Source organism: Suncus etruscus, chromosome 5 (assembly GCF_024139225.1).
Source record: "Suncus etruscus isolate mSunEtr1 chromosome 5, mSunEtr1.pri.cur, whole genome shotgun sequence".
NCBI lineage: Eukaryota > Metazoa > Chordata > Mammalia > Eulipotyphla > Soricidae > Suncus > Suncus etruscus.
In genome coordinates, this window is record NC_064852.1 from 57179044 (window position 1) to 57202004 (window position 22961).

General features: G+C 39.2%; 2 protein-coding genes across 2 annotated transcripts in view; both read left to right on the forward strand.

The window, feature by feature from the left end:
- The window catches only part of NCKAP5 (NCK associated protein 5), a 564957-nt gene extending 555929 nt beyond the window's left edge, over positions 1 to 9028 (forward strand). Inside the window, exon 16 of the mRNA XM_049773574.1 lies at positions 8587 to 9028. Coding sequence (XP_049629531.1) covers positions 8587 to 8603 — 17 coding nt within the window. The 3' untranslated portion in view covers positions 8604 to 9028. The remainder of the gene's footprint in view (positions 1 to 8586) is intronic.
- Positions 9029 to 11436: 2408 nt separating this feature from the next.
- Positions 11437 to 22961, forward strand: part of LYPD1 (LY6/PLAUR domain containing 1) — a 42480-nt gene continuing 30955 nt past the window's right edge. Inside the window, exons 1-2 of the mRNA XM_049773578.1 lie at positions 11437 to 11767; positions 12975 to 13112. Coding sequence (XP_049629535.1) covers positions 11716 to 11767; positions 12975 to 13112 — 190 coding nt within the window. The 5' untranslated portion in view covers positions 11437 to 11715. The remainder of the gene's footprint in view (positions 11768 to 12974; positions 13113 to 22961) is intronic.

Below are 22961 nucleotides of genomic sequence, written 5' to 3' on the forward strand. Positions count from 1 at the left end.
GACCACCTCTCTATCAGCATTTTTTCTTCCCCCCAAAAATGCGTTAATTTTTCCCTTTTAAGTTCAGGGTTTCCAACAAAGGTCATTGAAAGGCATTGATTATGGTAAAGGACAAAGTATAGTTAATAATATAGTCATAAAGGACTTCTCAATTAAAAATTACTCTTTCATCCAATAAAACCAGATACCCTAAAGATACTGAAGAAACTTTACAACTGCCAAAAAGGAAACAGTTCCTCCAGGTGCCAAATCACATTTCCTGACATGACTGAATCAAAAGAACAGGCATTTATTACCCGTGTGTCACATTAATTTTTCAGAGGGGCAAGTGAGGAGTAATATGTCCAGGTAAGGTCATACAGAGAACTGAACATGGGGAGAAAATCATTTTTTAAGTTGGTATTTGACCAGTTTAACAAGGTTAACACCACAAGTCTGAGAAAAGTCTGGAGGGTCTCGAGTGTTCATCAAAGGCCATTCTATCTATTTTTATGTCTCATTCAAAAAGTAGCTCCACCAGGAATATAGTAAGAGGTGACATTAAAGTAAAGATTAACTAATGCCTCTGAGAAAGAAAAAATGATTTCAGAGGCACCTCTTCCCTGTAAGTTGGCCTGCTACCAGATAATATCATTTAATGTAGCCTTTGCAGTGTGCACAGATCTTCAACTAAGAGACCCTGGATTAAAATAACTCCCACTCTATAACAAAGAAATAGTACAACTCTATCCTTGTCCCCATATTCTCAGTGCTTTATATTTGCTGACCAAAAATGGGATGCTGCCAATCACATCTTCAACCCAAAATCTGGGATTATCCAGAGCGTTTCTAATATTTTAAATGCTTCCAAATTTTACAACTGAATCACCCTCATCCCATTTGTTTGTCTATGAAGAGATTTCTCAATTTAACTCACTCCAGTTTCTGAACTTTGCCAATCTTTTTGGCATTAAAAGCACATGTGATCATTAAAATCTGCATTATTGTTATATGATGATTCTACCCAACTTGTAATGTTTCTCTTCCTGTGGAGGGATCTTCCTAAGATACTATTCCATTACCCTTCAGTTCTCCTCAAAAGAAAAGTAAGTTTATTTACCTACCAAGTTTAAGCAGAAGACTAGGAACACTAGGGCTTACCTCTTGGCAGCCCACACTCTTCTCTGACATCAACCTGGTCTCAGTAGCACACATTCTGTTCCAGTCATTTGTGCTCTGAGAAGACACTTATGAAATTTTTGGATGCCAATGAGGCACGTCAATTACCACACCTGTCCTATATCCAGGGACCCATGTTAAAAAAGCATTTCTTTGCAAATAGAAACATTTTCCAATATGTATTCTCAGTAGCAAAGTTCAAGTTTTAGCCTTTCATATGAACTTTCTTTAAATCTTAGTCTTCATTTCATTCAGAACTAAGTTAGGGAAGAGAGTTTTAAATTTCCATAACAAATGCAAAAAGACATCCAATTAAGACTACATTAGAGTCACCGAGTTTAATAACGCTGGAAGAGGGGCCGGGCGGTGGCGCTGGAGGTAAGGTGCCTGCCTTGCCTGCCTGCGCTAGCCTAGGACGGACCGCGGTTCGATCCCCCGGCGTCCCATATGGTCCCCCAAGAAGCCAGGAGCAACTTCTGAGCGCATAGCCAGGAGTAACCCCTGAGCGTCACAGGGTGTGGCCCAAAAACCAAAAAAAAAAAAAAAAAAAATAACGCTGGAAGAATCTATAAAACTTCAATGTAAAGAAAGTAAGGTTCCAAGAGGTTCCACAGATAATTAGCACACTGACAGGAACTGCACACTAGTTTCCAGATACCTGATCTGGAGTTTGGCAGATTATTTAGCTAGGAAACTAAATTTTGATTCCCTAACTTATTAGTAATGTATCTGTGACCTAATTTTAAGACTACTCTTCTCTATATTTTTTCCATTAGTGTAACGGGCATCACTACTTTGTCATAGTACTGTTCTAAGGATTAAATAGATCATTCATGTGATATATTCAAAACAATAACTTATACATAGTAAAAGTTTTCTGTAAATGTCACTGTTATTTTTCTGTAATACATCGTTTTGAACTGATTGGTAATTGCAAATCTCTATTGTAATAGAGAAATAAGAAAATTATGTTGATTAAAATACTATTTACATTAATTTGTACTAAAAGTTCTAGTCCTCTTGTACATATCAATGCTCAGCAGAGGGAGGATGCTGTATTTGAATTTCATAAACAGATCTGCATACTCCTTTATATTTTATAGTATACATAAAAATCAATATTTTCAAAATATAAGCAGCAGGTGGCAACTTCTTTAAAATAATGAGAGTTGCCTTCATCCTAAAGCAGTAATTCATTTAATTATTTCTTGACTTTGCTATTTCTAACTTACTGTGCAGAAATTTCATACTTTGAGGCTGTTATCATAACACTTCATCATTTTATAGTTTATCACTTGAGTTTTTTTCTCTATCACCTTGTTGATTCTCCCCGTTTTTTCCATATGACCTATTTCCATAATACCCATTTCATCCCTTTAGTATTGAGGGTAATGGTTTAAGCAGAATCTCTACTCTGGAATTATTGTTGACTTGAAAAAAAATAGCATGTTTTTTGTTAACATCAGAAATACCAATTTCTGAGTCTAATTTACCTGAATGTAAATTTGTGCGGGGCCCAAATTCCATAAATACTCCATATAAAATACAGATGATACTAACTTCCTGTACATTTAGACTGCTCTAAGAACAGAATGAGATCATAGATAGAAAAGCTCTCCAGAAATAAAAGCAATTTATAATTTATAACCCAGACACTGGGGCAATAATTTCCTGTGTCTGCTTGAGGTTCTTAGAATCCCTTGGGATAGGTATATATCTGTGTATTTCTCTCTTCACAGTCATTTTGCTCATTGCAGAATCTAATAAAGCAAAAAATAGAACATCTGGAATATCTACTATCTCTATGGAAGATTACAGAAAGTTTTAGGCAATATTAAATAATGATTTCCCCAAATGTCCTCCCTCTTTCTTTCTGTATATTTTATTCTTTATTTAAAGATAATGTATCACATACTTGACCATAATACATTTGTTTCCAGATAAATGATATTAAGTTATTTAAAGAAAATACAAATAAAATATAAAGAAGAGAATACATAAAGTTAAAAAGAAAGAAAAAGAACATAAGCACATTTTAAAAAATTATTGTATTTCCAATTAAGTGATTGATACAATGGCAGAAGGTTTAGTAAACTCTTGTTGTTAGCTGTCTATTCAATATAGGGATGGCAGCATCAAACAAATGATGTTGTCTGTGTACAGAGCTGCCAGGCCTCCTGGAAGAAGGAATATAAGGGGTGGAGAGGAGAAAGCTCTGGCAATATCAGCCTAACGACTGGCTTACCTGGTTTGGTCAGATAGGTATCTCTGAAGAATATATTGATAAAGGGTCAGTGATGAAGCAGGACCATCAGAAAAATAGTGATTCTGGGTAATAAAGGCAGCAGGATTGGCGTTGGCAAGGCTGGGGCCTGGCATACCCTCTCCTCCCAAGATAAGCTAGCTTTCTGCTATGTGAGCCAGTGTGCCCATGATCTTTCACATCTTGGTTTACATCTTGTTTGAGAAGAGTGAGTCTATAGAGCTGGCCTAGTTCAAACATGGCAAACCCTATCTCAGTCTTATTAACTGTTCAAAATCATTCAAAGAGCTTCCTCGTCCATGAAACTTTTCCTGAAGTCAAGACCACAAATTATTCACACAAATCATGCTATATCATGCTATAGATTGGTTTGACTGATTTTTTTTTTTGACTACCAAGAATTAAATTTGTTCAGGTACAATTGTCAAGCTATTTCTTGATAATTGTTACTTTTGGAGCCAGAAAGATAGCATGGAGATAGTGCATTTGCCTTGAATGCAGAGGGACAGTGGTTCGAATCCCAGCATCCCATATGGTTCTCCAAGCCTGCCAGAAGTGATTTCTGAGCGTAAAGCCAGGAGTAACCCCTGAGCACTGCCTGCCGGGTGTGAGCGCCTTCAAAAAAAAAAAATGTTACTAGTTGTTACTTGCTGAAATTATTACTAATATGCAATGCTTATGGTAAACACAAGCAAATATTTTAAGAATATTTCAACTTAAAAAGACATTGCAGCTTATTTTAAGAATATTTCAATTTAAAAAGACACTGTAGCTTACCCTGTTTAACCCTTTTTTTGTTCTTAAAATGCAATTAAAATAAAAAAAGCTCCATCGAAAAGTGATCTGTACAACTGTTGCCACCTATAGGCGACAAATATAGTATATTAATATCATCCTAATTCTGATGAAGCACAGCAAGCAGATGAAGGAAATAGTTTCTGCAACAAAATTAGTCTTCATCAGCATTAATCTTTATTTGGTTTGTCAGTACCAATACTGATTAATATTCTGTAATACTTATTTCAGATCCTTTCTTCAAAAACAATATTGGCTGATTATTTGTAAAGTTCTTTTCCAAAACAGAGGGTGAGTCTGGGCTTTGTAGACTGACCTTATGTGGTTCCAAATCCTGACTCCTCATGAACTACTCCATGACTTGAATCACATTACTTAACTTCCTCAAGTCACAACTGCTTGTAAATGTAGTTGCAAAATGACATTAGCCCATAAAACTGATGGGAGGGTATAACCAGATAATTGACGCAATGTGCTTCACAGAATGTCTGCACAGAAAAGACACCCTGTTAAATGCTGTTTTACCTTGATTAGTTTGCAAAGTGCCTTCACATGCAGTTGTTGTAAACTAATGTGCACTGTTTGTTTCCATTTGACAAATATATCATTAACACATAGCTGTTTGAACATAAACCTTCTTTCTGTTTTAAATTGAAATGTTATGGGACAGTTTAAAACAGTTTAAAAACACCTGAGATCTGGTAACACAATGTTGGTGCTATTTCAGTATGCTTCTAATTGAACTCTGGAAAATGAACTTTCCTAGTGTTTTTCTTAGCTGGCATGAGAAAGCAAGGGTGATACTAGGGGGAAAAATGAACCCATCACCAAGTTCCCATTGAAAATCTACTCATCATTTAGCCATGGTCTTGGGGTAAAGCAAGTGGAGAAAGGAAAATGAGTGGTGAAGAAGGACATTAAAGGAAGTATAAAATATGATTTCTAGGATTCAGGAAGATAGCTTAAAGAGTAGGCATAAATTCAATCCCCAGCACCTCCCTCACCAGTGCACCACCAGATAGGATCCCCAAATGACACCAGACCTGAGCAGCACCACATCACAGGTCCTGAACACCCCTGAACCCTCAACTACCATTAAGGAAACAAACCCCTAGTTCATGATCTACAGCTCAAAAATGGAAACTGCAACAATGTGTTCTGATATATTAAGTGGAGTTTGCTTGTTCAAATAGCTCTGCTTCTCAATAAAACAAATGGTTAAAATCAGGGGCTTTCAATTAAAAGCAGATATTGTTCTAAACATATGACTTAATCCTTAAAATCAGCAGATTTGCACCCAAATTTTTCCTTAGCAGCAATGAGATAGCTGCTGCTCCTGACTTTCGACAAAGCCCAAATGAACTGACTAAAATCCTCACCAATGACTACTCAGCAATAAGCCCTCACACTTACTTGTTCCCTGGTTTTGCTCTTATAATATATATAAAAAAGAAAAGAAGAAGTTCCAACCTCTTTTCAAAACTGTGCCTATGGAAGGAAGACTGTGCCAGTGGTTTTTCTTAAAACTGGCCATTCCTTCATTTCTGTCACTTCCCTGCATGATATTGGCCTTCACTAATTTAAGTAAATCTACATTTAGAAAATACTACAAAGCAAAGGAAGTGGCTGCCCCTCAGGCTTTGAATACTTAATTAAGGTAACCAAGGGATGGGAGAGGGGTGAGCAGGGGAGGAAACTGAACTAGAAGTAACTAGAAGTATGGAGGGCCTTGTGCAGTCTGGCTGTGTAGAGGTAATTTTGTGCACCATAGGCGTGAATTTAGATACTGTTGTAACTTTGTACCTCAGGTATATTAAAAAAGAAAACATGCATTTGGTATGTTCCAAAGTCTGTATGTAATTTAATGGTAAAAAACTCTTTCCTTAATATACCGAGTTATATTTTTCACACTCTATTTTCCACCCAGACTACAAGTTCTCTGGGACACTGTTTCTCAATCTTTTCAGACTGTGCCTACCTTGTTTCCCTCCTGTACCTTACTTCCACTCCCCATTTATATAATTTTCATCTACTGTGGCCTATCGGAATATCCTGGGGACCAATAGGGGATCATCTCACTCTATTTGCAAGATGCTGCTATAGACTAGCAAGTCTTCAAATTTAACAGATATCAAGAGTCCCCTGGAAGGTATATTAAAAAATATTGGCTGGACTTCAGAGTTCCTGATGTAGTAGGCCCAAGTGGAACTAAAGAAATTGCATTATTACTATTATGTATTTATTGTATTGAACCTAGACTTTGGGGCCTTAGGTGTTTTGGTTTCTAACACAGTTATGAAAAACAAGTATGTCATCTATTATTCACCACAAAAGAGTGGTTACTCATACAGAGAAGAAAAGGTCGAAGTTCAGGGTTAAACTCAGGTGTTTGCTTCCAGATTTTAACTGCCCAATCACAGGCATATTTCCATTCACCTTTGTATTCTCAACACCCATACTTTCCACCTGCCTCATGCAAGTGTCTCTAATAAATATTTGCTGAGTGAATTTGAGATCTACATTGATTAGAAATAGATGTAGGAAAAATTCCAGTAGATCTTAATTAAAAGAAAAGTAAGAAGATAGTAAGGTGAGGGGAAAATTGTGTCTAATTCTGTTAACTTAGCTATTTTTGGTAGAAACAATACATTCCCTACTCTATATATTTTAGTATATACACATGTATGTCTAAACATTAGAATGACATGTAAAGGGTTCTGTCATAAAATTTTTCGCAATTATGCAGGCACTTTTCTGTGATGAGCTAGGAATCTGTTGCTCAGTCTATTACTCGTTTTAAGAAGCTCATTTGGGACTAAGTTCTCAATAATGACATATATTAATAGTATAATAAGATAAATACTACCTCGAGTGATTTTTAAATAATTTTGTAAAATTACACTTTTTTTCTCATAACAAAGAAACTGTATTTTAGTCTATTGGGACATCCAAGTTGTGAATAAAATTATCTTTTTTGGTCTGTGTTAATACAGCATATGAGACTCCTAAATCAGCTGGATCTACTTCCCTATTTCTGAGTCCATCAAAATGTACTTTATTCATTACTGCATCATCACACAGCCATAATAAAGTGGGATAAGCTGGGAAATGAAACCACATATGTTAAAATCTTAGACAACAACAGCAGTGATGAAGTGGCATGTTTATTTAAGTGGAATAGTCTGAGTGAAACATGAAAAACATATAAACACAGCTATTTAGTAAGAATAAGAACATGGGAGACAGCCAGAAAAAAAATTTCCAAATCTTGTTCTCTGTTACTTATTGAAGTGCTTGAATCTCAGGTAAATAGTCCTGACACTCAGAGCTTGCTCATTCTCTCAAATGGGGGCAAGTAATTTGCAAGTTTTTGAAAGTTTCTACACAAAATATTTTCAGTGTCTTTTACAGGGTACATTTCTCTGACTCTGTCCCTTTTTTCTTTGTGTTGGAAAATTTTTGGGGAGAAAAGAAAATGGAAAATATTTCTTTTAGTTTGGTATCTTTGCACTTCTCATTGGTCTTTATATCTGTATCTTTCCCTTTTGCCTCAGACCTTGGGAATGTCTTGAGTAACTTGAGCCTATTGAATTGATGTTTACAGTGTTTGCCTACAATAATTATTGACTAATTACTGCAGTGTTTAATGATAACTCTAGAGAGTAAGTATACATATGTATATATATAAATATATATACATATGTATATATATATATATATATATAGAGAGAGAGAGAGAGAGAGAGAGAAATTCCTGTGTAAATTGATTAGAACTTCCGTGAGGGAGAAATTATTCAGGTATAATGCTGACATGATGATTTTTAAGCCCGTGGGCCATCTAGAATCTACATCCTCAGACCTAGAGATAAATTTCTAATATCTTAGTCTTAGAGAAACAAAAATATGTCTGGTATATTTAAAAAGTGTTTAAATTTTATAGTAATTTAAAGGCTTTGTATCTTTTAAAAATATCTAACAGTTACTTCAGACTGAAATTCACTCCTTGGCTATACTCAGAAACAGAACAACTAATAATATTTAGCAAGAGAGGAGTTTGAAACTTTGATTAAGAAAAATATGGTACTTTACCTGAACAAATCGTAAATGGATCCATTTAAAATGAAATTAAGTGGTGCTTAGCTGGTTTGCAAATTGGGACCTATTTATCTCAGTAAAAGGATTCAAATCTTGATTTACTCCTAAGATTGACTTCATTATTACATTTAATAATACTAGAATTTTGTTAACAACTTGTAAATTCTCTCTATCCCTTTAAATGGCAGTTTGTACAGACAATAATTGAATATTGGGTAGAATAACTTGATTTCCCAGAGAATTATGTTTCTAATATTTTCTTCTTTCTGTTGCAGAAATTGAAACAAGTTGAAGAAACAAAAGATCCTGAGAAGAGATTAACTAATATTTCCCTGGAGTCATTCAATAAATATAACGGCAATACTGTGATTTTATTAGTAAAAGAGAACTCTCTGAGCAAGGTTGAACAACAAAAGGAAGAAAATGAAGAAAAATGAAGAGTCATCTTTGAATAGCTCAGATAGGCCTGGGGTAGACAACTTGGAATCTTTGAGCGACTCTTTATATGATAGCTTTTCATCCTGTGCAAGCCAGGGTTTAAATGATGTATAAAGGACTATTTTTTCCCATAGTGAGCTGAAAATTGAGCACTTAAGAAAGAGGTGTGGGGAAGGCAGAGATGACAATAAACTATTGCAAAAGCAGAGCCTCTGTTGTCAGATTCACAGCGCTTGCTACTCTGACAGGGCAATAAAAATAACTCCATTTGCTGTGTTTAGTGAATGAAAAGTCCAAGAAAACATATGATGCAGACGTCTTAATTTTGCACTTTTTTTTGAATACTTGTACAGATGTTGTAAATTTTTTTGAAAATAAATTATATTTGTAGCAAAAAAAGAGACAGCAATAAGTGGAATCAGTGCCATGCCTTTGATGTATGAAGTCTTAGAAGTTAATAATATATATTTTTTAATTCCAAGGAAAGTTATTTTTTAGGTCATTGTCTGAGTTTTCCAACAAATGGTGGTGGATAGACATTATAAACCTAAATCAGGCCTGCCCCCACCCCAGATTTGAGCAATCCCAATGTAATCTCCATCTCAATCTCAACTTGGTATAATTTTGAATTACAACTACAAAATTGTTAAGAGTTCGGGTTGTAATGATAAATGTCATTTAGCTTCTAACTTAAAATGTAAAGGTACTTGTGCCTAACACTGATGAGAAGGGATGTGTATCAGAAGTGACCTAATTCCAATTGCTATTGCAAGGTTTTCCCTCCAAATATTCCCTGGCATTCTTTTTTTGCTTAGTGCTTCTCTCTTGCTCTCATCACTATCCAATTGATTTTCATCTTCTTGCTCATTAGTAAAACCGGAATAATTTAGAAATGAAAGCAAATTCCTGTCTGCAATGTTCACTTTTTAAAAAATAAAATGGTGCTATGAAAAATTCCTCTTTGATATCCTTTTTATCCTAAAGATCTGTTTATATGTAAGGATAAATTCTATTTTAAAGGTTACATGTATTTTTTCTAGATGTGAACTATTTATAATTGCTTTTGTACAGGAGCTTGTAAATTAGGCATAATAGAAATATTTTTAGGATTTATATGGTTACTTTAGTACACATTTATTTCTTTAAAAATATTGTATGATCAGTGTTATTTGGTTAATTCGTGCAATTGGTTCTATTTGAAATTTGTTATCCTAAAAATAATGTAAAATGTCATTGTCTTTTAAGACTTTTTTATAACTCTCATTTCGTTTCTGAATAAAAGTTCTATCATACTTTGAAAGTGTAAATAACTCATTCAAAATCTCCTTGGCCCAACCAGTGATTTGAATCTCACATTTGAAAAATGAACGAATTTCGGAAGCAATAAATAAACTAGTCTATTTACTCCAGAGACAGCAATTCAGCCTATTGTAAGATAAGTCTGCAGGCTGGTAATGGTGGAAGCATTTGGATCTCCCTATGGGTTAACCAGCTAGAATCAAAGAATGGGGCAATGGACAAGAGAAGGAATCAGAGGAGTATATGGAAAGATCTCCACGGGGAATTACTAAAAAGTCATTTTAACCCATTTCCAAGCCTGCCTCACTGACAGGTGGGAAGGATAAATGACCTGGGTCTAGTTCTAAGAGCTTTACTCCAAGAGGTGACAGGAAGAGAAGGCGGGTGGCAAAGCATCTGAGGCTATTTCCACCGAAATGGATGCTCCCTGGGGAGTGGAGGGATCTGGGTGGAGGCGTTGTGGGGTGGGGCGCCAAACAGGCAAGTGGGCTCCGCAACACCTGCTGCAGGGCTCGGCGGGGAGGAAAGTGCAAGGCGGTCGGTGGCGTAGGATGAAGAATCCAGGTGAGTCACTGGACCAAGAGGGGGCTTGGGGATGGGCTACAGCCGAAGGCAGGGTTCTAGGGGCCAGGCGGGCGTCAGGGAGGGAGTGGACCCGGGTAGAATACAATAATTACCCGTGGCTTTGGCGGGGAGGGTGCTACCGCCTGGCCTTGTACAGGAAAGACAGCAACTTCCTTCATCCCAGATTGCAGATCCTATAAGAATTCTTCATAGCTGTACCCGGGGTAGCCCTCTCTCCAGGAGACCAAACTGGCCAGAGGAAGGAAGCCCGGCGGCTCTCTGTGATCTAGAGGTTCTGCAAGGTGGCCACACCATCCACCTTGCATCAATCACAGCCCACCCCCCCTCCCCCAGGGCAACTTGCTACTAAAGCTCGGGGAGCTTTAGCAGGGAACAAGGCTGCTCGGGACACCCAGGAGGGAATGCGGGGGCTGCAGCAGGGCAAGTTTGTCAACGCACGAAGCTGCATATCTCCTCCCTCCACCGCGCCCAGTTCGATGGCCCCGGGAACTCCGCTGCGCGAATACCTGGCTAGCTCTTGTGACCAAAGAGGACGACGAAGGGGAAGGGGGGCGTCCAACCGTGGAGGTCTTTCGCACCTCGGAAGTGCAGACACTCCGAAGTGCGCCCCACCTCCTCCGCTTTGGCACCTGCTGCGTCTTCGGCACCCCCTCCCGGGACCTCGGATGTGAGCGCGCGGCCGATCCTCGGGGCGGCCGCTGCCCGGGGACGTGCGGTGGCAGTGGGTGGGAGCGTGGCAGGAGCGTGCCGGCCCTCCCCGCCCTCCGCCGTCACCATCACCCCCTCTGCCAGTCGGCAGCCGTCACGTGGTGCCCGGAGTGGGCGGTGGTGGGGAGACTTTTTGAGTGCTCGGGATCGCCCCGACTTCTTCAGTCTGCCTACTTGGTGCCTTCAGGAGTTGCTCCGCGGGCTGGGCTGGTTCGGGGACCTGCATTCGGGGACGCCGGCGCGGGCGATGCGGGCGCCGCCAGTGGCACCTGAAGCTTCTTTGGGCAGCGGCTCGGGCCCCAGCAGCCTGGGCTGTAGCCACAGCCGCCGCGGCCACCGCAGCCTCTGATGCTCCTGCCCGCGGCTCCGGGAGGATGTGGCTCCTCGGCCTCGCAGCAACTTTTTGCGGATTGTTCTGGCGTCCAGGTAAGAGGAACCAGGCAGGACCCGGGTGCACCCGGCGGGGCGCGCATACACCCTTATTCTTTCCCCCCCCCTCCCTACTTCCAGGATGCCCATCTCGGGAATCGCACTAGGCAGGGGATTGATTACTCTGCGAGTTTTTTTGGCCACCGAGCCTGGTGCCTAGGCGCGCACCTAGGAAATTGACTAAGTCCCGCACCGCTGGAGGAGAGGTTGGAACGCGCCTTCGCTGGATTTGGGGTGCTAATATCATTGCTTTATGCTCCAAGAAACAAAAACGATGCTGGCTGGGAAAGTGCGTGGGTTCTTGTGATGCGTTAGCCTTTGAGAGGAGAAGGGAGCCAGAACCTCTGTGCTCTTATTTCAAGTTGCCAGGTGTCTTTAGCTACCCGGTGTAGCGGTGCCGCGGTGCCACCGTCCGGGTAAGCAGCGGAGCGCTGGACAGCCTGTGTCCAGAGGCGCCTAGCTAGGCAGGATGGTTGTGCTCCACACGCGGGGCGGCGTGGGCCACCCCCGAATCGGTGCTCATCTTTCCGGGAGCTGATGCTGGAGCTCCTGGATCGAGTCTAACTGAAGCTATGAGTATTGCAAAAAACGCATCTGGCGCCTTCTCTCTTATATGCTGACCTGCAGAGCCAACCAATCTAGATTAGAAATCACACACACACACACACACACACACACACACACACACACACACACACACACACACACACACACACACACACACACACACACACACACACACCTCCTGGCACTTCCTCACTGGTTGGGTTCCTTACACAAGACTGCTGAATTTAAAAAATTACATTAAATGATCTGTGTGCAAATACAGTCATGAGAGGTGCCTGGCATAGTAACTAAGTAGGCATATTTTTTGGCTTAGGGTGAAGCTGACACTTGACCCTGAAGCTCCTTCACTCGCTCACTGCATCTTTTAAACTTCCTTGGGGTATGGAAAGAGGAAGCCAGATGTGGTGTTGGACTGGTACTTTCTATCAGCCTTGGGCTCCAGGGGAGAGTTCTGCTTTACCAGACAGGAACCTGGGTGGTCGCGCCGCCCCCTGCCGGCTGCAGCCACTTGCGTGTCTTTCTTGCAAACCCAAAAGTACTGAGCATCCAGAGTTCCCGAGTAGCCCCAGGGACATACTTTCCCTGGATGGTCCGTTGCCCGTGACTGCATGTAACCCCAGCCACCTCTGCTCCACAGGCTTTGCTCTACAAATCCAGTGTTATCAATGTGAAGAATTCCAGCTAAACAACGACTGTTCCTCCCCGGAGTTCATCGTTAATTGCACGGTGAATGTTCAAGACATGTGTCAGAAAGAAGTGATGGAGCAAAGCACAGGTAAGAGACACAGGGCAGCCCTCCCACTTCCCTCTCTATCCTGAATCCTGGAGGGAGTGAAAGGGTAGCTAGATTACAGGAAAGGGGATTAAGTAATTCAATCCATCTCTGACTAGTTATCACAATTTTACATTTACAGTACTTGGAAAAGGAAGAGTTCCACCTTACTTCAGTCTCATTAAAGTTAATTACCAGGGATTCTTCCCAAAGGAGTTAGGAGAAGTGCATTTAAATTGGTGGCTCTCCTCTTTATTTACTCCCCGCACTTCCCTCTACTGAAAAGCTAATCTAGATGCTGCAAAGTATATATGGATTACAGACTCTCCTTAGGCAACTAGACAGTAGTCCGCAAGGAGTGTCAGCCTGAAATATGAAGCTAGTTTTAGTTCCCAGAGGTCAGAACTTGAAAAATGTATTTTGTCATAAAGCCACACCATATTTCTTTGAGGAACACTGCAGGATCTTTATTTAATTTTAGAACTAATGCATCAAATTCCAGGAACAAATTGCCAAGCTCTTTCAAGGAGTATAGTTTCTTGCCTGGCAAGCTTAACCACAGGCTGGTGGATGGGGAGAAGGGTTGAAGGGGCTTGGCTTTTTTGTAAGAAAAAAGATCTTGTTAGAGCAAATTGGGCTTGCTCCAGTTGTTAAGTTTCCTGAGATGTACTTCCTCAGAACCCTCACCCCCTTTAGACTTGTTTGAACTCAAAATCCCCTGAAAGTATATCTACAAATAAAGAAGAAATTGGTTTCAATTCCTTATGTTAAATCTGCAAACAGGGGCTGGAGCAATCTTACAGGGGTAAGGCATTTGCCTTGCATGTAGTCCATCTAGTTTCGATTTGCACATCCCATATGATGCCCTACATGCTGCCAGAACTAATTCCTAAATTCAGAGCCAGGAGTAACCCCTGAACATCATTGGGTGTGCCCACACCCCAAAATAAACCTGAAGAGATTTGATGATTTTATTTAGTTGGTTTTTGGACCACACCTAGTGTTCAGAGAGGCCTTTCCCAGCTCTGCTCCAGTTTACACCCAGTGGTGCTCAGAGATAATACCGTTTTGGTAAAGGACCCAATCTGAGATTTGGATACTTTAAGACATCGAAAAGATGGGCAATAGTGTTATGTGGCAAGTGAAACTAAATAACTCAAAGTTGTTCTTTAGTTTTGAGAACCATAAAGCCCCGGCCATATGCATTAAAACTAAATGGTTCCTTGAAGTCATTAATACAAAGGTTGTTGTGTTATTTTCAAGGCAGTACCTCAGGTCATTAGAATAGGAGCCTGGAAATACCTTATCAATAATGACAAGATTGGGATTGGCGAAGAAGTTAGTTCCTATGTGTTGTGTGGTGCTCTATGTGTGGGCTCTTTTTTAAGGCTTTTCTTTGAACAGAAGCAGCAGCAAAGTTGTCGATTCCTTCTCCCAAAAGCGCTCTTCTGGGAAGTCTGAGTTTTAATTACTCTCAATAATTTCTCCCAAGGAGAGCAGCATGCCGTGTTTTGCCATATCAGCTTGAGGCTGCTAAAAAGACATCAGAATTTAGTGGCATAATCAGGTTTGATAGGGGTGATTTTGACAAGTTCTTTTCTTCTTACTTGTGTTTTATTTCTGAGAGTTTTTGTATAAACTGTTAAATGTCCTTTTACCAGAGTGACTGCTGTGATTTAAGTTAGAAACACTTTATTTACTGTTAAAAAATTGACGCTTTCGGGGCCAGAACAGTGGCGCAAGGAGTAGGGTGTTTGCTTTGCACATGCTAACCTAGGGCAGACCTTGGTTCAATCTCCTAGCATTCCATATGGTCCCCCAAGACAGGAGCGATTTCTGAGCACAAAGCCAGGAGTAACCCCTGAGGGTCACCAGGTGTGGCCCATCCCCCCCATTTTTTTTTTGAAGTTTTCTTCAAGGTAGCTGTTTAAAATAGAGGTAAAGGAGGATTATAAAGACACATTAAGAACTTCTTTTAAACACTCTGGGCAACTGCCTACTTGGGCCTTTGCCTACTTTATAACCTGAGATGTGGGTGAGACCAGGAGAAGATGGTATAGGAACTAAATTGCAAACCAAGGAAAAGTATCTTTGCTTCTATTGTATTTTGGTTTGGGGGGCTACTAGTGCTTTGGTACTACCCAGCTCTGTGCTTGAAAACTGCCTCACGGTGTTTCAAAGGGGATCAGTCAGTGTTGGGATTTCTCACATACAAAGTTTTCTTTGTATAAACTAATCCTATTGAGTTATATCTCTGGTCTGGCATCACATTTCTTCCTTTCTAAAAGTGGATCTAAAATAATTTCCACAGTTTTTGTTCAAGTGCTGTTTTCATCTTGCTCTAGGTCCCCTTCCAAATAAGATTGCTCTGGTCACGTGATATTTTTCTAAGGAAAATTCAAGAAACAAATTGTAGCTATTCTCCATACAAACTTTAGCCCAGAGTGCACTAAGCCAAGTATTGGTATTAGCTGGGCCAGATTAGACACCTTTTATTCGGCAAAAGATTCCTCTAGTCACATGTAATAAACTGAAGGAATGAAGTACTGAAAACTGAGATTGAAATACCAATGAAGTCTGAGAAACAAACTTGATGTTCTCTAAGGAAAATTCAGTAATGAAGTGAAGAAGTCCAGTGCACATTGATACAGAACATCCTGGGTCTAAAGTCAGTAGAGATCATTCAAATTTATGTTCCTATGTGAAAACAAGTGATATTTAGGCAGGACTGATACTTTTAAGGCTCTTCTATTTTTATCTCTGTGTGATAGAAGGAAATCAGTCAGTTTAGGGGTATGAAAACCTTGCTTTTGTTAGTAAACAGAGAGTCTTAAGCTCTGATCTTTAAATGACTACAGTATATAATTCAGTAACTACTATAATAGTATTAATAGCTATAACAAGACTAGTAAGTACTAAGAACTGACTTTTGTGTGTGCCCATGCTACAGTTTCTTTCCTTAGCACTGCACACTGACCAGCTAGTGTGCTCTGGTGTCTACTAGTCCCCTTTGAAACCTTGTTTCCCTAGACCACAATTGGTAATATGTAATTCCCTTATAAAGGCATCTTTCCCGCTGAGAGATTTTTTAAAAATTATATGATAGCTTTAGAAATCAAATTCAGGGGGACCGGAGAGATAGCATGGAGGTAAGGCATTTGCCTTTCATGCAGAAGGACTGAGGTTCGAATCCTGGCATCCCATATGATTCCTCATGCCTGCCGGGGAAGATTTTCGGAGCATGGAGCCAGGAGTAACCCTTAAGAGCTTCTGGGTATGACCCAAAAACCAGAAATCAAAGTCAGGGACTGGAGCGATAGCATAACAGCTAAGATAGCGGTCTTGCACACAGCTCACCCGATTTCTGTCACCAGCCCTCCATAAATTCTTTTGAGCATTCCCAGAAGTGTCTGAGTATAGGGCAAGAAATAAGTACTGAGCACTGCCGTGTAACCTAACCACAAAGATACCTCTCTTTGGATTGTAATTTGATTCCTAAATTTTCCTTTAAAAAATGTCATGTGACCAGGGGAATCTTGTTTGGAGATGCCTTTTTTTAAGATGTGCTTTCTTTAAAACACCCCCACCCAAATATAATTTACATTCTGTTATTTGGTCAATAATAATATGCTGTTATGAGAATCTTAAGAGTTATAGCTGAAAGGATATACATCTGAGTCTTACTAGGAGTTTTGTTCAAATCATCATCTAGCTACTTTCACAGAAGGCAGTTCTTTAAGTATACATACATGGTATACCTAGCCATGGATCATTCATAAACTTCCAATGAAACTCTGGGGTACCTAAGATAAATTCTGATCTGGATATACCTTTATATGTGGCAGAGGAAAAGAGTAAAACTATTAGATACTTGGCCCAACTCCACCTTCTATCTATTACTAAGAGGCACATGTTTCTTGTAGCAGTATGTTCTGTAGTAAAATATAAAACCAGACGTGCCTGAAAAGATAATCCAGACAAAGAATTAAAGACTGGGAAAATGTTCGTGTCTGCCAAACTCACTTAGCATGCTCAATTAGCTGGTTGAGTGCAGAGTCTCCAAAATAGTTTTTGAAAACTACTTGGAGAATGAAAACTAATTGAAAGGATTTGTTTTACAATTTGACAGTTGTATCAAATTGGCCATTTTCATAGATAGAGACAAGCCATGGTTTTAAGCAGATTTAAGAGATTTTTAATGAAGCAACTAAGTTGGACATTAAGCAATATTTAAGGAGTTTTCTTCCCTCCAAATACTAGGAATGCAAATATGCCCTGACCTTTCATTAGTCCTTTCTAGAATAAGTCTGCAAACTCAGCTATTACAAAATTTGAAGCAGGTACATTTAATGTTCAACTGGGAAATATATATAAAATGAACCTTTTCTTATTCCCTGGAGTGGTTTTCCTATTAGATGCTAGGATTATTTTCTTTTTGTTCTGTCCTTTTCTTTTTGATCATTTCTGGAGTAACAAGGCATAAATGGTGGGAAAGGAAAGGTTGGCTGGTTCTTTTCTTTGTCTTTCCTAATTGATATTTAAGTGTTTTCATAAAGAATGGCTTGTCCTTTACTTGTCTGGTCTTATGAATTGGCATCTCTTCACCAGCATTCTTGATAATGACATTTCCCCCTGTTTCTTATCTCACCTGCAAAATATTTTGAATATTAATTTTTATTTCAGAATAGAATTCCCCCCACGAATTTTTAACGAGGGTATGAAGAATGTAAATTTGCATTTGTTTGACAGCGCAATCTTGTAATTAGAGTTTTTCCTCTTGACTAGATACAGTGAAAGGGCATAATTTAATTTTTATAGACTAGCCAATTTCTTTCCTTAGTAAAATATAGTTCTGTCAGTGAGCAAAATGTTACAGGTTCTCTTAAACCTTATTTAAAAGTTAAATGCAGTATATTGAAAGAAAGTTCATGGTCTGAATCAGTAACCTAATCGATCTCTTCACCCATCCTTTGCAGCATGCATTGATCTATTTGTCTCTTTTGCAATATAAAAGTTAGTGATTTAGATGCCATCTTGCATTTACATTATGGTGTATAAGTAATGGCTATATTCCTTTTGGAATTGTTAGTTGCTCATTAAAGAATGGGACCATACCTCTGTTCAATTAACTTTTTACCTTACTTTTTCATGGACTAAATAAGAGATAGCAAATGAAAATCCACTATCTTTAAAGTAGTCATTGACTGAGAATTTGGATTTATATAAATGTCAGATGATATGCCTTATATTTTGGAGACCTTGGATTTCACATATATATGCATACATATAAATGTGTGCATAAGTACATGTATGCATATTACATAATTACATGCATAATTTGTATATTTATATAATAATTGTTTACTCTTAGTAGAAAGAAATTGGAAGCTAACTATGACTTGTGTTTTCTTAGGTCTATGCTCTGCTTGGTTACACCAGGATTTAAAATAATAGGTTCTAATTTGTCTTTGTAGTGGATTTGACAGGAAACAGGGCCAGTTCTACTAATCAGTATTCTCTAACCATCTCTCTTCCTACCTGAATTCTTTTGTTTAAAATATATGCCTGAAAACAAACCTATAGACTGTATCTGTGTGTATACTTTTACATTTTCACATACAAAATTTCTATAATAAAAATGAAAGTTTTTCTTCTTTGCAGATGCTCATGTCATAAATTAATCAGTCACACTATAGCATGAAGATGTTTTCTAACATTTTGCCAGTACTCATTTGTTAGCAGTAGCAGCGATTGCTGTTAATATTTTACTGTCCCCTGTCTCCTGCTTATCTTTGCTTCTGCAAGCAGTCCTTGCCTATTATTTCTCTTTTAGATATTCAAACTGCAGTTCTTATTTTCCCATCCTCTGTTCCATTTTGAATCAATCAGATGGTCAATAGACTATGCTTTGAGAATGAAGTGAAAACCATTTCTGTTTAGATTTTGCACTACAACTGGCTTTACTCAGGGCTTACTTCTGGCTCTCTGCTCAGGGATCTCTTCTGGCAGAGCTTGAAGGACCATGTGAGGGGCCGGTGATGTGGCACTAGAGGTAAGGTGTCTGCTTGGCAAGCGCTAGCCAAGGAAGGACCGTGGTTCGATCCCCCGGCGTCCCATATGGTCCCCCCAAGCCAGGGGCAATTTCTGAGCGCTTAACTAGAGCATCAAACGGGTGTGGTCGAAAAACCAAAAAAAAAAAAAAAAAAAAAGGACCATGTGAGGTTCTGGGGATCAAATGTGGGTTAGCCAAGTGCAAGGTACGCATCATGCCAACAGTATACACTTTCCATCCCAGAAAACCATTTAAACCACAAATTTTTAATCATGTCCTTCAAAACTTCAATGAGTATAAAAACTTTAAAATAAAAATATTTTATTTTAATAAAATAAATGTAAAGAAAGATATCCTTATTAACACCAGTCCTGCTAGAAAGGTTTCTGTATCAACTTTAGTCAAGTTATGAATTACAGAGGAAAAGACTGCAGTGACTGATCATATCACTGCTTCCATTTGGACAGAGACTAAGGGAACACCTTCCTCTTCCTGACAGTTTGTCAATCACTGTGTTCTCTTAGTTCTCAAAAAGCATCCATCTACTGCGCTAGGCAGAGTGACATCTAAAACGTCTTTAGAGGGCTAAGAGCAAATGTCTTTAGTCTGTCGGATTCTCCAGCTATTGAAGCATTTGTTTATGTTAACTTTCCAGCTGAAGGAGCAGCCAATACTCACCTCCCATCTCCATAGATGAAACGTTTGAAGATTGATCCTGCTCTCCCTTAACACTGATTCCTCCCACGATGATTTCATGAAAGCTTCCATCATTGATGGTTATTTTAATGAGTTTAAACGGAGAGAGGCTTCAAAGCGGTTTCTTTTTTTTTTTTCCTTAGTGAAAATGGAAAAGAAGTATGAAAACAAACCACCATTTACTTTGTACTTTGAAAAACAAGTCTGCTTCCCATCCATCTTTATCTCTGAAATAGCAACAGGAATCTATAGTTTTACTTCCTCACTCCCTTTCTCTCTTCCTCTTCCTTCCTTTCTCTCTCTGGCTCTTTTAGTTTTAGTTTTATTTCCAGAGTAACAGACTGGGATTCTAATTGCCAAAATCTGACTAAGGTTTATTAGCATGTGGGGGAAAGTTTGTTTTATGACCCTCAGGAGAGTTCACAGATTATCTTGGCTTGGTATCCCGGTGTTTCTTACAGAAGTGCTAACAAGCCCATGAAAGTTCTAAGTATGTTTCATGTCCCTAAGTCTACCATATGCAGAGCATGTACACTTGCCCTGTGATCTATCTTTCTGGCCATGTTGAACCTCTGTTTCTTTTATTTGTTAAATGGGAAGGGTCTACGCAAAACAGGAGAAAGAGAGTGAGAGAGAGAGAGTGAGAGAGAGAGAGAGATGACAGAGATGAGAGAGACTTTGTATTCCAACATCTAGCCCCTGATTCTCAGCAGTCCTCAGAAGTATAGAACTGTTAAGTTGAAAACTATCTTCCTCTTTTTTTTTAATTTAATCACCATGAAAGTGGGAAAAGGTGTTTTTCCTGCCATTTTCTTAATAACAAAGGGAACTATTAAGCTGAATTCTTTATAGTTTTCACTGTGAGGAAAGTAGCTGGGTCTTTTACTGAGGAGTGTTTGCCCAAAGATGCTAGTAGAAAACATGGACACAAGGGCATCACTATAATCTGGGAACAACAGTCAAATCTGTGATGACTCAATCTGGAAATAAGAACTGTTGTATTTACATCTTTAATTCTCCCTATCCATGGTCAACACTGAATTGTTGTTACATTGTGATTCAGAAACTGTTTTCACAGGCCAGAGCTATAGGGCATAGTTTCTTATTAATAAATTGCATCCAATCTTCTGATTGCCTTCAACAGTTTAAAGCAAATAGGAGATGAACTGAATTAAGTGTTTTAGCTAAGGTGAAACCATAGAGAGTTTGTAATAAATTGCTTTTTCAAAAAATAAAGAATGCATTTAAATAGAATAAAGCAGCAATGGTACAAGACATTGATTTTGAGCTTTATGACTTTTCAAACCATGAGAGGAATCCAGAAACAAAAGTGATGACGTATTGTATTGTTTTAAGGAAGTTGTGATACTTGGTCCAGTGCATTTCATATCTCACTGGACATGGACAATAGCTTTTTATGTTTTTCTGTTTCTTAGACTTGTTCTCTAGAATGGAAGAAAGACTGAAGTCAGTGCCAGAGGCGGGTGATGCCAGGCTCACAGTTATTCAGTCCTCCTTAGTCTTAGCAATCTGTACTCTGCAAGAATATCTAATACATGTAGAAGTTTATGATGCTCGCCTCAGAGGCTCCTTCAAAGAGCCTCTGTGGAAGCAGGTATATTAAGTGATGCTGGACCATGATTTTTATGCACTGTTTTATGGGCTTATGCAAAATCTTGCAAACCACTTGGGTCTCCAGTAACTTTGGAGAAACCTGTCAGAAATAACAAGAGGCAAGGCTGATGGAGCAGTTTCCCACCCAGTAAAGATATGCTAAGTGGCTGTGTGAAGGGATCTTGGCTTCAAAGCCAGCATGAGCTTCTTTCCAGAAAGGACTTGCTTTCAGAGAGAGGCAGTGAGAGGAAGAAAGCTACACTTGGACAGTGAAGGGTAGGTTAACTTTCTTTGGAAGATGGAACTACTGTCATTGACTGTTGAAAGGGAAAATAGAATAAAATGAATAAGTTGCAGACATTTTACATAAAAAAAAAATTGCTGGGTCCGGGAAGGTGGCGCTAAAGGTAAGGTGTCTGCCTTGCAAGCGCTAGCGTAGGACGGACAGCGATTCGATCCCCCGGCGTCCCATATGGTCCCCCCAAGCCAGGAGCGACTTCTGAGCGCATAGCCAGGAGTAACCCTTGAGCATCAAACGGGTGTGGCCCAAAAACTAAAAAAAAAAAAAAAAAAAAATTGCTCGCACCTTTAAGCCTAGACACCATGCTTTCCGGAAGGGAAACATTCCTAGAATTGTCTTTAATGGTAGGTGATGACAGGAGATGACAGAGGTTTTCTGACAAATTCATCTTTGTTCACTAGCCTCCATTCGTTTGTTTGGAGACAGATCCTGCTGGGGTTTTGGAGGATTTTCCTAATGAAACTGAACTAAAAACTTCTTTCACCAGATCCATCTATGGTTTTTATTTTTACGTTAGTGATCTTAAAGGATACTGTGGCCTGTCTCTTGACAGTGCTCCCTCTGTTTTCTTATATGCACATATGCTCACACCATGCAAACACACTTACTGATACACAGACAGTCCCATACACTGTTCTGCTAATAACTAGTGCTCATGCAATAAATATACTTAAAGAATTCCTGTTTCAAATTAAAATAGATTTATCAGCCTTAAAAAAAAATACTAAGCCAGAAATGAAAGAGCCAAAATCTCTAACCTAAGAAAAAGAATAGCCTAAAGATAAGTTTAATCGACTCTTTGCATTTTAGTTAAACTAGAAATAGTCAACAAAAAACTCTTCATTTGTTAGCAGCTATTAAGAATTCCTAAGTGTTGGGGCTAGAAGAATAGCACAGTAGGTAGGGTGTTTGCCCCTACATGCAGCCAATCCTGGTTCCAAAACAGAGCATCCCATAAGGACCCCCTGAGCCTGCCAGGAGAAATTTCTGAGCAAAGATCCAGGTGTAAAACTTGAGCACAGCTAGCTGGGTGTGTCCCATAATCTCAAAAAAAGAATTCTTAAATGTAAACTACCCTAGTTTTTCTTCTTTGTCAAAGTTCTTTCCAGGCTGATCTGGCTGTATTTTGAGTAGGTATTTTCAGAAACATAGCTTGAATACAAATTATATACATCCATTACCTCATAAT